General features: G+C 52.8%; 1 protein-coding gene across 1 annotated transcript; it reads right to left on the bottom strand.

Moving 5' to 3' along the window:
• Positions 1-1,876: 1,876 nt before the first annotated feature.
• Positions 1,877-9,925, bottom strand: LOC119974868 (anionic trypsin-1-like). The gene is made up of 5 exons (XM_038814192.1): positions 9,868-9,925; positions 8,471-8,624; positions 6,528-6,787; positions 4,667-4,803; positions 1,877-2,129 (listed from the first exon to the last, which is right to left on the bottom strand). Exons 1-5 carry the CDS (start codon positions 9,911-9,913, stop codon positions 1,980-1,982), a joined length of 747 nt encoding a protein of 248 aa, XP_038670120.1. The 5' UTR covers positions 9,914-9,925; the 3' UTR covers positions 1,877-1,979.
• Positions 9,926-14,079: the final 4,154 nt, after the last annotated feature.

The following is a 14,079-nucleotide window of genomic DNA, read 5'->3' as shown; positions in this document are numbered from 1 at the left end:
GACCTACAATGTGATATGCAGTCTCACATTCCAAAATGCACCTGATTCTAAGTCATTCCCTGAGATAGATGAATTGGTGAAAACACACTACCACCCAAAGCCAATGGTAGTCTTGCTGCGATTTAAGTTGAACTATTAAAACTTATATCAGCAAGTTAAGATAAATCACAGAGCAATGCAATTTCGGAGTCACGCTCAATGATATGCTGCGGGACTGTTTAGTCTGCGGGGTGAATAATGAGGCCATCTAAAGGAAGCTATTAGCCAAGGCAGATATAAATTTTAAGAAGGCACTGGAAATAACATTGGCAAAGGAGACATCTGAGAGGGGTGCACAAGGTAGCCCAAATGTTCAATGTATTGTCGGACACATCCTCCACAGAGGCATCAAAAGGATGTCTCTGTCCGAATAGAGGCATATCTGCAAACACTCTACCATTTCTCAAATCGAACTGAACTTCAACATGACTTAATACTCATGATCTTTGAACCATTTATTTATTTTATCCCTGCCGCCAATGTAATATTTCTTGTTCAGCAGTTAGGTAAATAATAACATGCAATAATTATTCACAGATACTACAATGCAGAGTCTTGCAATCTCGTGCCTGAATATCAGCTTCCAGGATTGAACTGATACAGAAACCCGTGCTTTCCAGGGTAATCTCCTACTCTGGTCCCTGTTGGTTACTCGGGCTAACTTACCCTCTCAGCTGACCAGATTTAAATGTACTTAAGTGAGTTTCCCAGGCATCCAAGAGGAACCTCCTCACATAGATGGCAATGGAAAGCAGGGGTGGGGGGGGGGGGGGGGGGGGGGGGGGCTTGCTGGTAGCACAAGATTGAAATGTCAGTATCAATAAAGAAATCTGCCATCCTTCCCCTGTCTGGCCTTTGCTTCATGAGAATGGTTCCGGGATGAGGGACTTCAGTCAGTGACTCAGGTCGATTGGGGAATCTGGTACTTTTTACCTCGGGAGACGAGGTGGAGAAGGAGATTTGATCGGGGTCATCATACTCACGATGGCAGGGAGGGTGGTCAGGATGGAGGGGATAGAGAGGGAAACTGTTCCCATTCTGGGAAGGGTCAAGAACTAGAGGGGACGCAGATTTCAGGTGATTCTTGGAAGATGCAATGGGGAGCACGAGGGGAAACTTTATCACCCAGAGAGTGGTTAGGATTGGGAACGCACTGCCCGAGAGTGTGGGGCAGGCAGATTCAATCAAGGAATTGAGTGACGCAGTGGCACAGTGGTTAGCACTGCTGCCTCACAGTGCCAGGGGCCCAGGTTCGATTCCGACCTCGGATGATTTGTCTGTGTGGAGTTTGTACTTTCTCCCTGTGTCTGCGTGGGTTTCCTCCGGGTGCTCCGATTTCCTCCCACAGTCCAAAGATCTGCAGGTTAGATGGCTTGGCCATGATAAATTGCCCCTCAGTGTCCAAAGATGTACAGGTTAGGTGGAGATAGGGCGGGCCGAGGTAGGCTGCTCTTTCAGAGGATCGGTGCGGACTCGATGGGCCGAATGGAGGAATTCTAAATGGAGTTTCTGGATTTCGGAAGGGATTTGGATGATGACCTGCAAGGAAAACATTTTGGAGTGACGGGGAGAAGTCGGGGGAGTGAGAGCAGCCAAGTTACTCTTGAAGTAAACTGGGACAGACGGGACAGCGATGAGGCCTCTTTCGAAGATTCAATGATTTCTATGTGACTCCAGATCCTCTGAAATGCCCCAGCAAGTTACCACCATTATCTTTACAGGGGCAATTGGGGATGGCTGGGTTTCTTTTTGCCCCACATTCCCTGAGTGAATGATAATGTTTATAAACTTCCCGTTATTTGAAGGTAGTCAAGCCAACAAACAGATACACAGTGAATGCCATCTAAATTCTTTATTTCAAACAATACTACATTGCTCCTGTAAGGCTTGGCAGAAGTCCAGGTCTACCAGGTGGAGCTGGAGGTCGTTGGGGGTGGTGTTTAATTGTTCGCCATGGTGTCGTGAATCCAAGTTAACAACGAGCAGACCTTGGTGTAGACCCCTGGATGATTCGGTTCAGCGCACCCATAACCCCATGAAACAATACCCTGGAGGATGCCATCACACACCAGGGGGCCACCGGAGTCTCCCTGTGTCCGCAGAATAACAAATGCGACAGACCGTTATACACACCACGTCAAGGCAAAACATCCATCTGACAGTATAGCTTGCCCAGGTCCTGTTCACCGTGACTGGGGCCCCAGACCTTCAAATTCACCCCAACAAACTAATCGACAAATTCCTCCCTCCTCACAGGATTCCCACACTCCCCCTACCTATCATATCCCTCCATATTGTCCCCTCACCCTCATCCCACCCAATAATCGTTAAAAATGCCCCCACACTTCTTTCCTTACCCCACCCCACTCGGTAACTGTTAACTCTGCACTCCACACACCTCCGCTTTCCCCTCCCAACCCCACCCAATAACCGTTAACTCTGACCCCCCACACTCCTCCTTTCCCCATCCCCCACCCACTCAGTGATCTTTAACTCTGACCCCTTGTGGTGGTATGATTTGCATAGCTGTCTGCCTGGTGCAGAACACTGGCTTACCATTGGCCCTGGTCGGTCATGTGCCTCTCGACCGATTGGTTGAGACCAGTCATGTTACAATTCTCCGATTGGTCGAGTGGCTGAGTTAACCCCGCCTCCAGAGCGAGGTATAAATACCCAGAACGCCCGGCCGTCGTCCATTTACTGTAGTCGACCGCAGGGCTAACTTCTAGCTTATTAAAGCCCAACTTTTGTACAGCAACTCGTCTCGCGTTCGATTGATGGTTCATCACCCCTGCACTCCCCTCCTCGACATTCCTCCACTCCACGCGGTGAACTTTAACTCTGCATACCACACTCCGCCCTCTCCCCTCACCCACCCAACTCGGTGACGTTTAACTATGACCCCCCCATTCCCTCTCTTCCCTTCCCAACCCGTTGACATTTAACTCTGGCCCCCACATCCCCCCCCACCCCCACCCCCTTACCCAACACATACCCTTCCACCAGAATTCACTTACAGATTTCTCCCTTCTCCACTCCCTGCCCTACCTCACAGAAAATAGGAGCAGGAGGAGGCCATTCGGCCGTTCGAGCCTGCCCCGCCCCTGGTTTAGCACAGGGCTAAATAGATGTTTTTTAAAGCAGACCAAGGCAGGCCAGCAGCATGGTTCAATTCCCGTACAAGTCTCCCTGAACAGGCGCCAGAATGTGGCGACTAGGGGCTTTTCAGAGTAACTTCATTGAAGCCTACTTGTGACAATAAGCGATTTTCATTTTTCATTCATTAAGGCCATGACTGCTCTTCCAACTCAATAGCCTGATCCCAATTTGCCCCCATATCCTTAGATCCCTTTCATCCCAAAAACTATATTTAACTTCTTGAAAAAATACAGGGGTGGATTCTCCAATCCTGTGGCTATGTCCACAGGATCCACCTGGTCTTATGACCAGAAAGTCGGCGCCTCCACCACACCGATCCTCCGCCCGGTGGGGGGGGGGGGGGCTAGCAGCCATGCAGCGTAAAGCCCGGCTTTACCTGTACATATGGCCGGAGAATGACCAGGTCCATGGCTGCACATGCGGTGGCAGCGGCAAACAACATGGTGGCGACCGCACGCGGACCCGACCTGCCAAAAACCGCCCCCCCGTAACCCCCCTCGCCATCCCCGGACCACTCCCCACCAGTCCCCCAGCCCTCCATGAAGCCCCACCGGTCAGCGGAAGGCCCCCCCCCCCCTCTGGTGTGGGGTATTGCAAAAACAGCGCCGCCCTCAATTCCAGCGTACAGGGGGATTCTCCGGCCGATCGGCGAAGGTTATTTTTCAACGACGATCGCAGTTGAGGCCAGACACCCACAGTGTCTGGCCTCAACTGTTTTCTGTGGTAATGAATTCCACAGGCTGATCGCTCTCTGGGTGCTAGATGGTTTATCCTGGATCTGTATTTCACTCTTTTGTTCTCTCTCTCTCCCTTTTTTCTCTCCTCTGTCTCTTTCTTTCCCTTTATTCTCTCTTCTTTTTCTCTCCCTCTCCTTCTCCCCCTCTCTCTTTTTCACTCTCTGCCTCTTTCTCTCTGCCTTTCTCTGCCTGTACCTCCTTTTCTCCCGGCTCCCTTTCCCTCTCTCCCTTCCCCTTGCTCTCTTTCTCTTTCCCTCTCACCTTACTCAAATTTTCTTTCTCCCGCTCTCTTTCTCAATCTTTTTCTCTCTCTCTCTCGTTCATTCGTCCCGCTACCTATTTCTCTCATTCTGTTTCCCCCTCTCTATTTCCTGTCCTCTTCCTCTCTCTCTTTCTATATCTCTAATTCCATCTATATTTCCCTCTCCCTCTTTCAGAGAGTAATGCACTATCACTTACGACGAGACGAGAGTAGGATGTAATCGAGGCTTTATTACACTGAGATGTGTGGCCTCCTATAGCAGCTAACGAAATGGCTGCTGTATGGAGTGCACACATATTTATACTCCGCCGACTGGGAGGAGCCAGCAGACAGGGATCTACCCCGTACCTGTAGTATAGGGACCTTACCGTAATACCCATATATACAATATAATACAACACTGGTGACTACCACAGAGGGGCCTGTGACTAACCAGTAGAAAAGTAAGGACAGGTTACAGGGGCCTTACCTGACAGGCATCCTTGCCCCCCTGTGGGAAGCCGGCACACAACATGGTGCTAGTAACGAGCCCCGGGTAGGCAGCACTGCAATCAGCAACGCTCATCGTTGGCACGTCTACACAGTGAAGCTCATTGGGATACTGGGCTGGAAGAGAACGATGGAAAAACTTCACTCGAAGCCCTAAGCAATGTCAATCTCTACAATTCCATTCAGCGGATATCCCAAAATGCTTCCCGCTTCAATGAAGCAATTATCTGTTTGGAGGTACAGATGCTGTGACAATATGGAAAACCTGGCAGCCTATTAGCAGACAACAAGATCTCACAATTTGCAAACCAAACTTAGGCACACACGGGTATTCTTTATCTAATTAAGGGGCAATCCAGCGTGGCCTATCCACCTACCCTACCCATCTTTGGGTTGTAGTGGTGAGACCCACGCAGACATGACAAGGATGTGCAAACACGACACGGACAGTGGACCCAGAGATTGAGATTGACCCCGGGTCCTTAGTGCCGTGAGGCAGCAGTGCTAATCATTACACCACTGTGCCACCTCATGCAAGGGTATTCTTTACATGACATTGGACATGGCATGACTGTTGATGCCAGTGGACCCGGGATGATAACTCCTTCAGTGCATTTTTCCCAACAGTGAATGAGTTCATGTACATCCAACTCAGGCAACGGCACTCCCTCAGTACTGACCCTCTGACAGTGCAGCACTCCCTCAGTACTGACCCCCTGACAGTGCAGCACTCCCTCAGCACTGACCCTCTGACAGTGCAGCACTCCCTCAGTATTGACCCTCTGACAGTGCAGCACGCCCTCAGTACTGACCCTCTGACAGTGCAGCACTCCCTCAGTATTGACCCTATGACAGTGCAGCACTCCCTCAGTACTGACCCTCTGACAGTGCAGCACTCCCTCAGTACTGACCCTCTGACAGTGCAGCACTCCCTCAGTACTGACCCTCTGACAGTGCAGCACGCCCTCAGTACTGACCCTCTGACAGTGCAGCACTCCCTCAGTATTGACCCTATGACAGTGCAGCACTCCCTCAGTACTGACCCTCTAACAGTGCAGCACTCCCTCAGTACTGACCCTCTGACAGTGCAGCACTCCCTCAGTACTGACCCTCTGACAGTGCAGCACTCCCTCAGTTCTGACCCTCTGACAGTGCAGCAATCCCTCAGTACTGACCCTCTGACAGTGCAGCACTCCCTCAGTTCTGACCCTCTGACAGTGCAGCACTCCCTCAGTACTGACCCTCTGACAGTGCAGCACTCCCTCAGGACTGACCCTCTGACAGTGCAGCACTCCCTCAGTACTGACCCACTGACAGTGCAGCTCTCCCTCAGTACTGACCCACTGACAGTGCAGCTCTCCCTCAGTACTGACCCACTGACAGTGCAGCACTCCCTCAGTACTGACCCTCTGACAGAGCAGCACTCCCTCAGTACTGACCCTCTGACAGTGCAGCACTCCCTCAGTACTGACCCTCTGACAGTGCAGCACTCCCTCAGTACTGACCCTCTGACAGTGCAGCACTCCCTCAGTACTGACTCTCTGACAATGCAGCACTCCCTCAGTACTGACCCTCTGACAGTGCAGCACTCCCTCAGTACTGACCCTCTGACAGAGCTGCCTGAATTATGATTTGGCATAAGTGAGGAGAGACCCCAGCACCTTGTGTGCTCGTCAGTGGAAGGCCTAACCACTAGGCCATGACGGTGTGTCAGGGTTGGAGCTTGAAGGGTCTTACTGGGCGGTCTGTGGGTTTACCGGGAGCAGTTCCCTCCACCACTAAAGAGAGTCCAACCCAGGCACGTTCCCAACGCCTGCCGTGAATAAACAAAGAAAACTTACTTCCACTGCTGAGCATGTTTCCATAACCAGACACGGTGCACAGTGTGCCGTCGACTACACAGCTTGTGGGCAGTTTGACAGGCACGATGTACTGGTTAATGATACAGGGCTCAGCCAGCTTGATCAGCATGATGTCATGGTCCAGGGTGTAGGAATCAAACTTGTCGTGCCAGAAAATGTTATCGACTTTCATCAGCTGCTCCGTCCCTTCGAACCGTGCCCAACTCGGGTCTCCCAACGACACCACCATCATGCTGGGGCTTGGCGGGAGTGAGTGAGACACAGAAGACGTTAGTGTGGCCTCAGGAAGCGACATAATCAGCAAGAACATTGTTCGTTGTTGCATGTTTACTGAGGGATGTTCCACTTACGTTATCCTTTCACTGCTGCCTCCCCCCACGTTTCACCAAGCTGCCCTCCCTCCCTGCCTGCCCCCACATCTTCCCTGGGAATATGTCAGGTGGGGGCGGGTCTGGTGGTGGTAGGTTTTACCAGCTGATCGAGTGGTCTGTCAGGATGGAGTTGGCATTGCGGCCCTCATCGACGCACCGTAAATTGATGGTAGAACTGAGAGGCAGGGAAACAGGCAATCCCTCCGATCAGAGAAAGATTTTCACAGAACCATTCAGCCCCTCTGCTCTGTGCCGGTATTTCTGTCCCACACCAGCCTCCTTCCCACCACCCTCTCCATCTCACCCCCGTCTCCTATTCCTCTCCCCCTCATGTGTTTATCCAGTTTCCCCCTGAAATGCATTCATACTATTTATGTGACAGCAAGTTCCACATTCTCCCCACTCCCTGTGGGAGTGAGCCCCACATTCTAACCACTCCCTGTGGGAGTGAGCCCCACATTCTAACCACTCCCTGTGGGAGTGAGCCCCACATTCTAACCACTCCCTGTGGGAGTGAGCCCCACATTCTAACCACTCCCTGTGGGAGTGAGCCCCACATTCACCCCACTCCCTGTGGAAGTGAGCCCCACAATCTCACCACTCCCTGTGGGAGTGAGCCCCACAATCTAACCACTCCCTGTGGGAGTGAGCCCCACATTCTCCCCACTCCCTGTGGGAGCGAGACCCACATTCTAACCACTCCCTGTGGGAGTGAGCCCCACATTCTCCCCACGCCGGGTGGGAGAGAGTTCCACATTTTCCCCACTCCCTGAGGGAGCAAGACCCACATTCTCCCCACTCCCTGTGGGAGCGAGACCCACATTCTCCCCACTCGCTATTGGAGCAAGTACCACATTCTCCCCACTCCCTGTGGGAGTGAGCCCCACATTCTCCCCACTCCCTGTGGGAGTGAGCCCCACATTCTCCCCACTCCCTGTGGGAGTGAGCCCCACATTCGCCCCACTCCCTGAGGGAGCGAGTTCCAAATTCTCCCCACTCCCTGTGAGAGTGAGTTCCACATTCTCCCCACTCCCTGTCGGAGTGAGTCCCACATTCTCCCCACTCCTGTGTGAGCAAGACGCACACTCTTCCCCACTCCCTGTCGGAGTGAGTCCCACATTCTCCCCACTCCCTGTGTGAGCAAGACGCACACTCATCCCCACTCCCTGTGGGAGTGAGTTGCACATTCTCCCCATTCTCTGGGTCGAGATGTTCCTCCTGAATTCCCCATTGGATTTATTAATGACAATCGCGTATTGAAGGCCTCGGGTTTTGATCTCTCCCTTCACAAGTGGGAACATCTTCTCTCCACCCCTATGGAACCCTTTCACTACTTTATTAACGTTGATCAGCTTCCCCCCCTGCCAAGGGGTAAGACCCCCAGCAGTTCAGTCTTTCCAGGTCTGAGATTCATTCCCTTTGTGATCTCTCCAGCGCTTCTGTGTCGTTTATTTTCAAACATGGACACAACTGGGCTGGGCAAATTACATAAAACAAAGATCACATTTTGTACACGATGCAGAGATAAGTAGGTTTGGCCGGGATACTTACTAATACCAGCAGTGAGCCGCAGAGACCAGCCATCGGTCGTTGATGAGGGAGGCTCCACATAAGTGGTACCCAATGTTCAGGGAGGCCTGCCAGGGGACGCCGTGGGGGGTGCACGCATAACCGCCAACAATCTTCTCATCCCCTGGGAATGCAGCTGTCATTGGGAAAGCAAACACGGTGACTCCTCGGACAATCACACACAGTCCGACACCATCTCATTCTCGGCTGCTGTTATCGGCAATCTACCCTTTCCCCACGTGGACCCAACTGTGTCGCAGAATAGGGGAGGGCTGTCGGGGCTGTCGGAGTTTATAGACATAGGGAGGGTTGTGCTTCCTTCCAGCCCCTATACCCTCCCTATTTCTGGAACCTCATCTAGTCCCTACAGCCATCCCTATCTCTGTGACCTCCTTCAGCCCCTACAACCCTCCCTATCTCTGTAACCTTCTCCTGCCCCACAACCCTCCCTATCTCTATAACCCCCTCCAGCCCCGACAACCCTCCCAATCTCTGTAACCTCCTTCAGTCCCGACAACCCTCCCTATCTCTGTAACCTCCTCCAGCCCCGACAACCCTCCCTATCTCTGTAACCTTCCTAAGCCCCATACAACCCTCTCGATCTCTGTAACCTTCTCCTGCCCCTACAACCCTCCCTATCTCTGTAACCTTCTTAAGCCCCTACAACCCTCCCTATCTCTGTAACCTCCTGCAGCCCCAACAGCCCTCCCTATCTCTGTAACCCCCTCCAGCCCCGACAACCCTCCCTATCTCTGTAACCTCCTTCAGTCCCGACAACACTCCCTATCTCTGTCACCTCCTCCAGACCCTACAACCTACCGTATCTCTGTAACCTCCTCCAGTCCCTACAATCCTCCCTATCTCTGTAACCTGCTCCAGCCCCTACAATCCTCCCTATCTCTGTAACCTCCTCCAGCCCCTACAACCCTCCCTATCTCTGTCACCTCCTCCAGTCCCTACAGCCTTCCCTATCTCTTCCCGCTGCAATTCTTAAACTCCAATCCCTTTGAAATAAAGACCAACGTACGATTTGTTTTCCTAATTGTGTTCTGTACCTGGAATGTTAATTTGCCGTGATGGCTGTACAAGAACACCTCTAGCCCCTCTCGATTGAATCAAATTCCAGAGTTTAACAAGCTCTTAAATTCTGAGGCCATTTCTCTGACCAGCGTGGTTAATTTGACGAATTAATATTGTTCCCACTCGTCCTTGCCCCTTCATTTAACCTCTGAACCCTGAATGCAGACACTCCCGCTCGGACAGCCCCCCGGCCCATGCCCCATTGGCGCAAGTGAAAATGCCAAGGTGCCCGACAGGCAATTTGGACAACCTCTCCAAGATCAGGGAAAAGACAGAGAGAGTGAAAAAAGAGTGGTTACCAGTAACTCCCAGGAGGAGGGCAAGAATGAGCAACTTCATCGTCATTTCCAATGTTCTTACCTCAGAGAGGAATGAAGGAGGTGCTCCAATATTTATAGTCAGCCGACAGGCAGATTATCTCCTCGGGTTTGCATCATTCAGTAACAAAGTAAACACATTCCTAATTAGAGGTGACTTTCCAAAAACGCAAAATATAAATGTGAGAAATTGGGGACAGCTAATCTGAGCTAATGAAAAACAGATGCATCTTTTCACAGGATTTGGGATTTGTTATCAAACGTAGATTAATGTTGGTTATTGTGCCCAACAAAATCATCTACATTTCTCAATAGCAGGGCAGAGCAATGTTGACGTGTTGTTGACTGTAATTTTAGATTGCTTTTAATTCTCATTGACCTGAGGAAGGAGAACCGAAAACTAGTGATTCGAAACAAATGTGTTGGACGTTAAGCTGGTGTTGTAAGACTTCTTATCTAATTCTAATTGGTCTTAGCCATGGTGTTAGGAGAAATGCTGGTAACTCTGAGGGTGAAGGTCATGGGCTAAAGCGACAGTCCAGTGTCTGAGCACAAAATTCAAATCAATATTCCCAAAGCAAGTACTGAGGGAGCGCTGCACTGTCAGAGGGTCATTACTGAGGGAGAGCTGCACTGTCAGAGGATCAGTACTGAGGGAGTGCTGCACTGTCAGAGGGTCAGTACTGAGGGAGTGCTGCACTGTCAGAGGGTCAGTACTGAGGGAGTGCTGCACTGTCAGAGGGTCAGTACTGAGGGAGTGCTGCACTGTCAGAGGGTCAGTGCTGAGGGAGTGCCATACTGTCAGAGGGTCAGTGCTGAGGGAGTGCTGCACTGTTAGAGGGTCAGTGCTGAGGGAGTGCTGCACTGTCAGAGGGTCAGTGCTGAGGGAGTGCTGCACCGTCTGAGGGTCAGTGCTGAGGGAGTGCTGTACTGTCAGAGGGTCAGTACTGAGGGAGATCTGCACTGTCAGAGGGTCAGTACTGAGGGAGTGCTGCACTGTCAGAGGGTCAGTACTGAGGGAGTGCCGCACTGTCAGAGGGTCAGTACTGAGGGAGTGCTGCACTGTCAGAGGGTCAGTACTGAGGGAGTGCTGCACTGTCAGTGGGTCAGTACTGAGGGAGTGTTGCACTGTCAGAGGGTCAGTACTGAGGGAGTGCTGCACTGCCAGAGGGTCAGCACTGAGGGAAGACTGTACTGTCAGAGGGGCAGTACTGAGGGAGTGATGCACTGTGAGAGGGTCAGTACTGAGGGAATGCTCCACTGTCAGAGGGTCAGTACTGAGGGAGTGTTGCACTGTCAGAGGGTCAGTACTGAGGGAGTGCCGCACTGTCAGAGGGTCAGTACTGATGGAGTGCTGCACTGTCAGGGGGTCAGTGCTGGGGGAGTGCCGTACTTTCAGAGGGTCAGTACTGAGGGAGCGCTGCACTGTGAGAGGGTCAGTACTGAGGGAGTGCTGCACTGTCAGTAGGTCAGTACTGAGGGAGTGCTACACTGTCAGAGGGTCAGTACTGAGGGAGTGCTGCACTGTCAGAGGGTCAGTACTGAGGGAGTGCTACAGGGTCAGAGGGTCAGTACTGAGGGAGTGCTACACTGTCAGAGGGTCAGTACTGATGGAACACTCCACTGTCAGAGGGTCAGTACTGAGGGAGTGCTGCACTGTCAGAGGGTCAGTGCTGAGGGAGTGCTGCACTGTCAGAGGGCCAGTGCTGAGGGAGTGCTGCACTGTCAGAGGGTCAGTGCTGAGGGAGTGCCATACTGTCAGAGGGTCAGTGCTGAGGGAGTGCTGCACTGTTAGAGGGTCAGTGCTGAGGGAGTGCTGCACTGTCAGTGGGCCGGTACTGAGGAAGTGCTGCACTGTCAGAGGCTCAGTACTGAGGGAGAGCTGCACTGTCAGAGGGTCAGTGCTGAGGGAGTGTTTTGCACTGTCAGAGGGTCAGTACTAAGGGAGTGCTGCACTTTCAGAGGGTCAGACTGAGGGAGTGCTGCACGGTCAGAGGGTCAGTACTAAGGGAGTGCTGCACTGACAGAGGGTCAGTACTGAGGGAGTGCTGCACTGTCAGAGGGTCAGTACTGAGGGAGTCCTGCACTGTCAGAGGGTCAGTACTGAGGGAGTCTTGCACTGTCAGAGGGTCAGTACTGAGGGAGTGCGGCACTGTCAGAGGGTCAGTACTGAGGGAGTGCTGCACTGTCAGAGGGTCAGTACTGAGGGAGTGCTGCACTGTCAGAGGATCAGTACTGAGGGAGGGCTGCACTGTCAGAGGGTCAGTACTGAGGAGCGCTGCACTGTTAGAGGGTCAGTACTGAGGGAGGGCTGCATTGTCAGAGGATCAGTAATGAGGGAGTGTTGCACTGTTGAAAGGCCAGTACTGAGGGAGTTCTGAATTGTCTGAGGGTCAGTACTGAAGGAGTGCTGCATTGTCAGAGGGTCAGTACTGTGGGAGCGCTGCACTGTCAGAGGGTCAGTGCTGTGGGAGCGCTGCACTGTCAGAGGGTCAGCACTGAGGGAAGACTGTACTGTCAGAGGGGCAGTACTGAGGGAGTGCTGCACTGTCAGAGGGTCAGTACTGAGGGAGTGATGCACTGTCAGAGGGTCAGTACTGAGGGAGTGCCGCACTGTCAGAGGGTCAGTGCTGAGAGAGTGCCGCACTTTCAGAGGGTCAGTACTGAGGGAGCGCTGCACTGTGAGAGGGTCAGTACTGAGGGAGTGCTGTACTATCAGAGGGTCAGTACTGAGGGAAAGCTGCACTGTCAGAGGGTCAGTACTGACGGAGTGCTTCACTGTCAGAGGGTCAGTACTGAGGGAGTGCTGCACTGTCAGAGGGTCAGTGCTGAGGGAGTGCTGCACTGTCAGAGGGTCAGAGCTGAGGGAGTGCCATACTGTCAGAGGGTCAGTGCTGAGGGAGTGCTGCACTGTTAGAGGGTCAGTGCTGAGGGAGTGCTGCACTGTCAGTGGGCCGGTACTGAGGAAGTGCTGCACTGTCAGAGGGTCAGTGCTGAGGGAGTGCTGCACCGTCTGAGGGTCAGTGCTGAGGGAGTGCTGTACTGTCAGAGCGTCAGTACTGAGGGAGCTCTGCACTGTCAGAGGGTCAGTACTGAGGGAGAGCTGCACTGTCAGAGGGTCAGTGCTTAGGGAGTGCTTTGCACTGTCAGAGGGTCAGTACTACGGGAGTGCTGCACTGTCAGAGGGTCAGACTGAGGGAGTGCCATACTGTCAGAGGGTCAGTGCTGAGGGAGTGCTGCAGTGTTAGAGGGTCAGTGCTGAGGGAGTGCTGCACTGTCAGAGGGTCAGACTGAGGGAGTGCTGCACGGTCAGAGGGTCAGTACTAAGGGAGTGCTGCACTGACAGAGGGTCAGTACTGAGGGAGAGCTGCACTGTCAGAGGGTCAGTGCTGAGGGAGTGTTTTGCACTGTCAGAGGGTCAGTACTAAGGGAGTGCTGCACTGTCAGAGGGTCAGACTGAGGGAGTGCTGCACGGTCAGAGGGTCAGTACTAAGGGAGTGCTGCACTGACAGAGGGTCAGTACTGAGGGAGTGCTGCACTGTCAGAGGGTCAGTATTGAGGGAGTGCTGCACTGTCAGAGGGTCAGTACTGAGGGAGTCTTGCACTGTCAGAGGGTCAGTACTGAGGGAGTGCTGCACTGTCAGAGGGTCAGTACTGAGGGAGTGCTGCACTGTCAGAGGGTCAGTACTGAGGGAGTGCTGCACTGTCAGAGGGTCAGTACTGAAGGAGCGCTGCACTGTCAGAGGATCAGTACTGAGGGAGGGCTGCACTGTCAGAGGGTCAGTACTGAGGAGCGCTGCACTGTTAGAGGGTCAGTACTGAGGGAAGGCTGCATTGTCAGAGGATCAGTAATGAGGGAGTGTTGCACTGTTGAAAGGCCAGTACTGAGGGAGTTCTGAATTGTCTGAGGGTCAGTACTGAAGGAATGCTGCATTGTCAGAGGGTCAGTACTGTGGGAGCGCTGCACTGTCAGAGGGTCAGTGCTGTGGGAGCGCTGCACTGTCAGAGGGTCAGCACTGAGGGAAGACTGCACTGTCAGAGGGGCAGTACTGAGGGAGTGATGCACTGTGAGAGGGTCAGTACTGAGGGAATGCTCCACTGTCAGAGGGTCAGTACTGAGGGAGTGATGCACTGTCAGAGGGTCAGTACTGAGGGAGTGCTGCACTGTCAGAGGGTCAGTACTGAGGGAGTGCC

This window comes from Scyliorhinus canicula, chromosome 12 (assembly GCF_902713615.1).
Source record: "Scyliorhinus canicula chromosome 12, sScyCan1.1, whole genome shotgun sequence".
NCBI lineage: Eukaryota > Metazoa > Chordata > Chondrichthyes > Carcharhiniformes > Scyliorhinidae > Scyliorhinus > Scyliorhinus canicula.
The sequence above is the reverse complement of the archived record's forward strand: the minus strand, read 5'-3'. Positions and strand labels throughout refer to the sequence as shown.

Bases quoted from the DNA above. Each gene is read 5' to 3' on its own strand.
- LOC119974868 (XM_038814192.1), bottom strand. From the start codon at position 9,913: ATGACGATGAAGTTGCTCATTCTTGCCCTCCTCCTGGGAGTTACTG. The intron at 8,625-9,867 runs GTAACCACTCTT...TCCCAATGACAG, and splicing joins CCTCCTCCTGGGAGTTACTG to CTGCATTCCCAGGGGATGAG. The intron at 6,788-8,470 runs GTAAGTATCCCG...ACTCCCGCCAAG, and splicing joins GCGGCTCACTGCTGGTATTA to CCCCAGCATGATGGTGGTGT.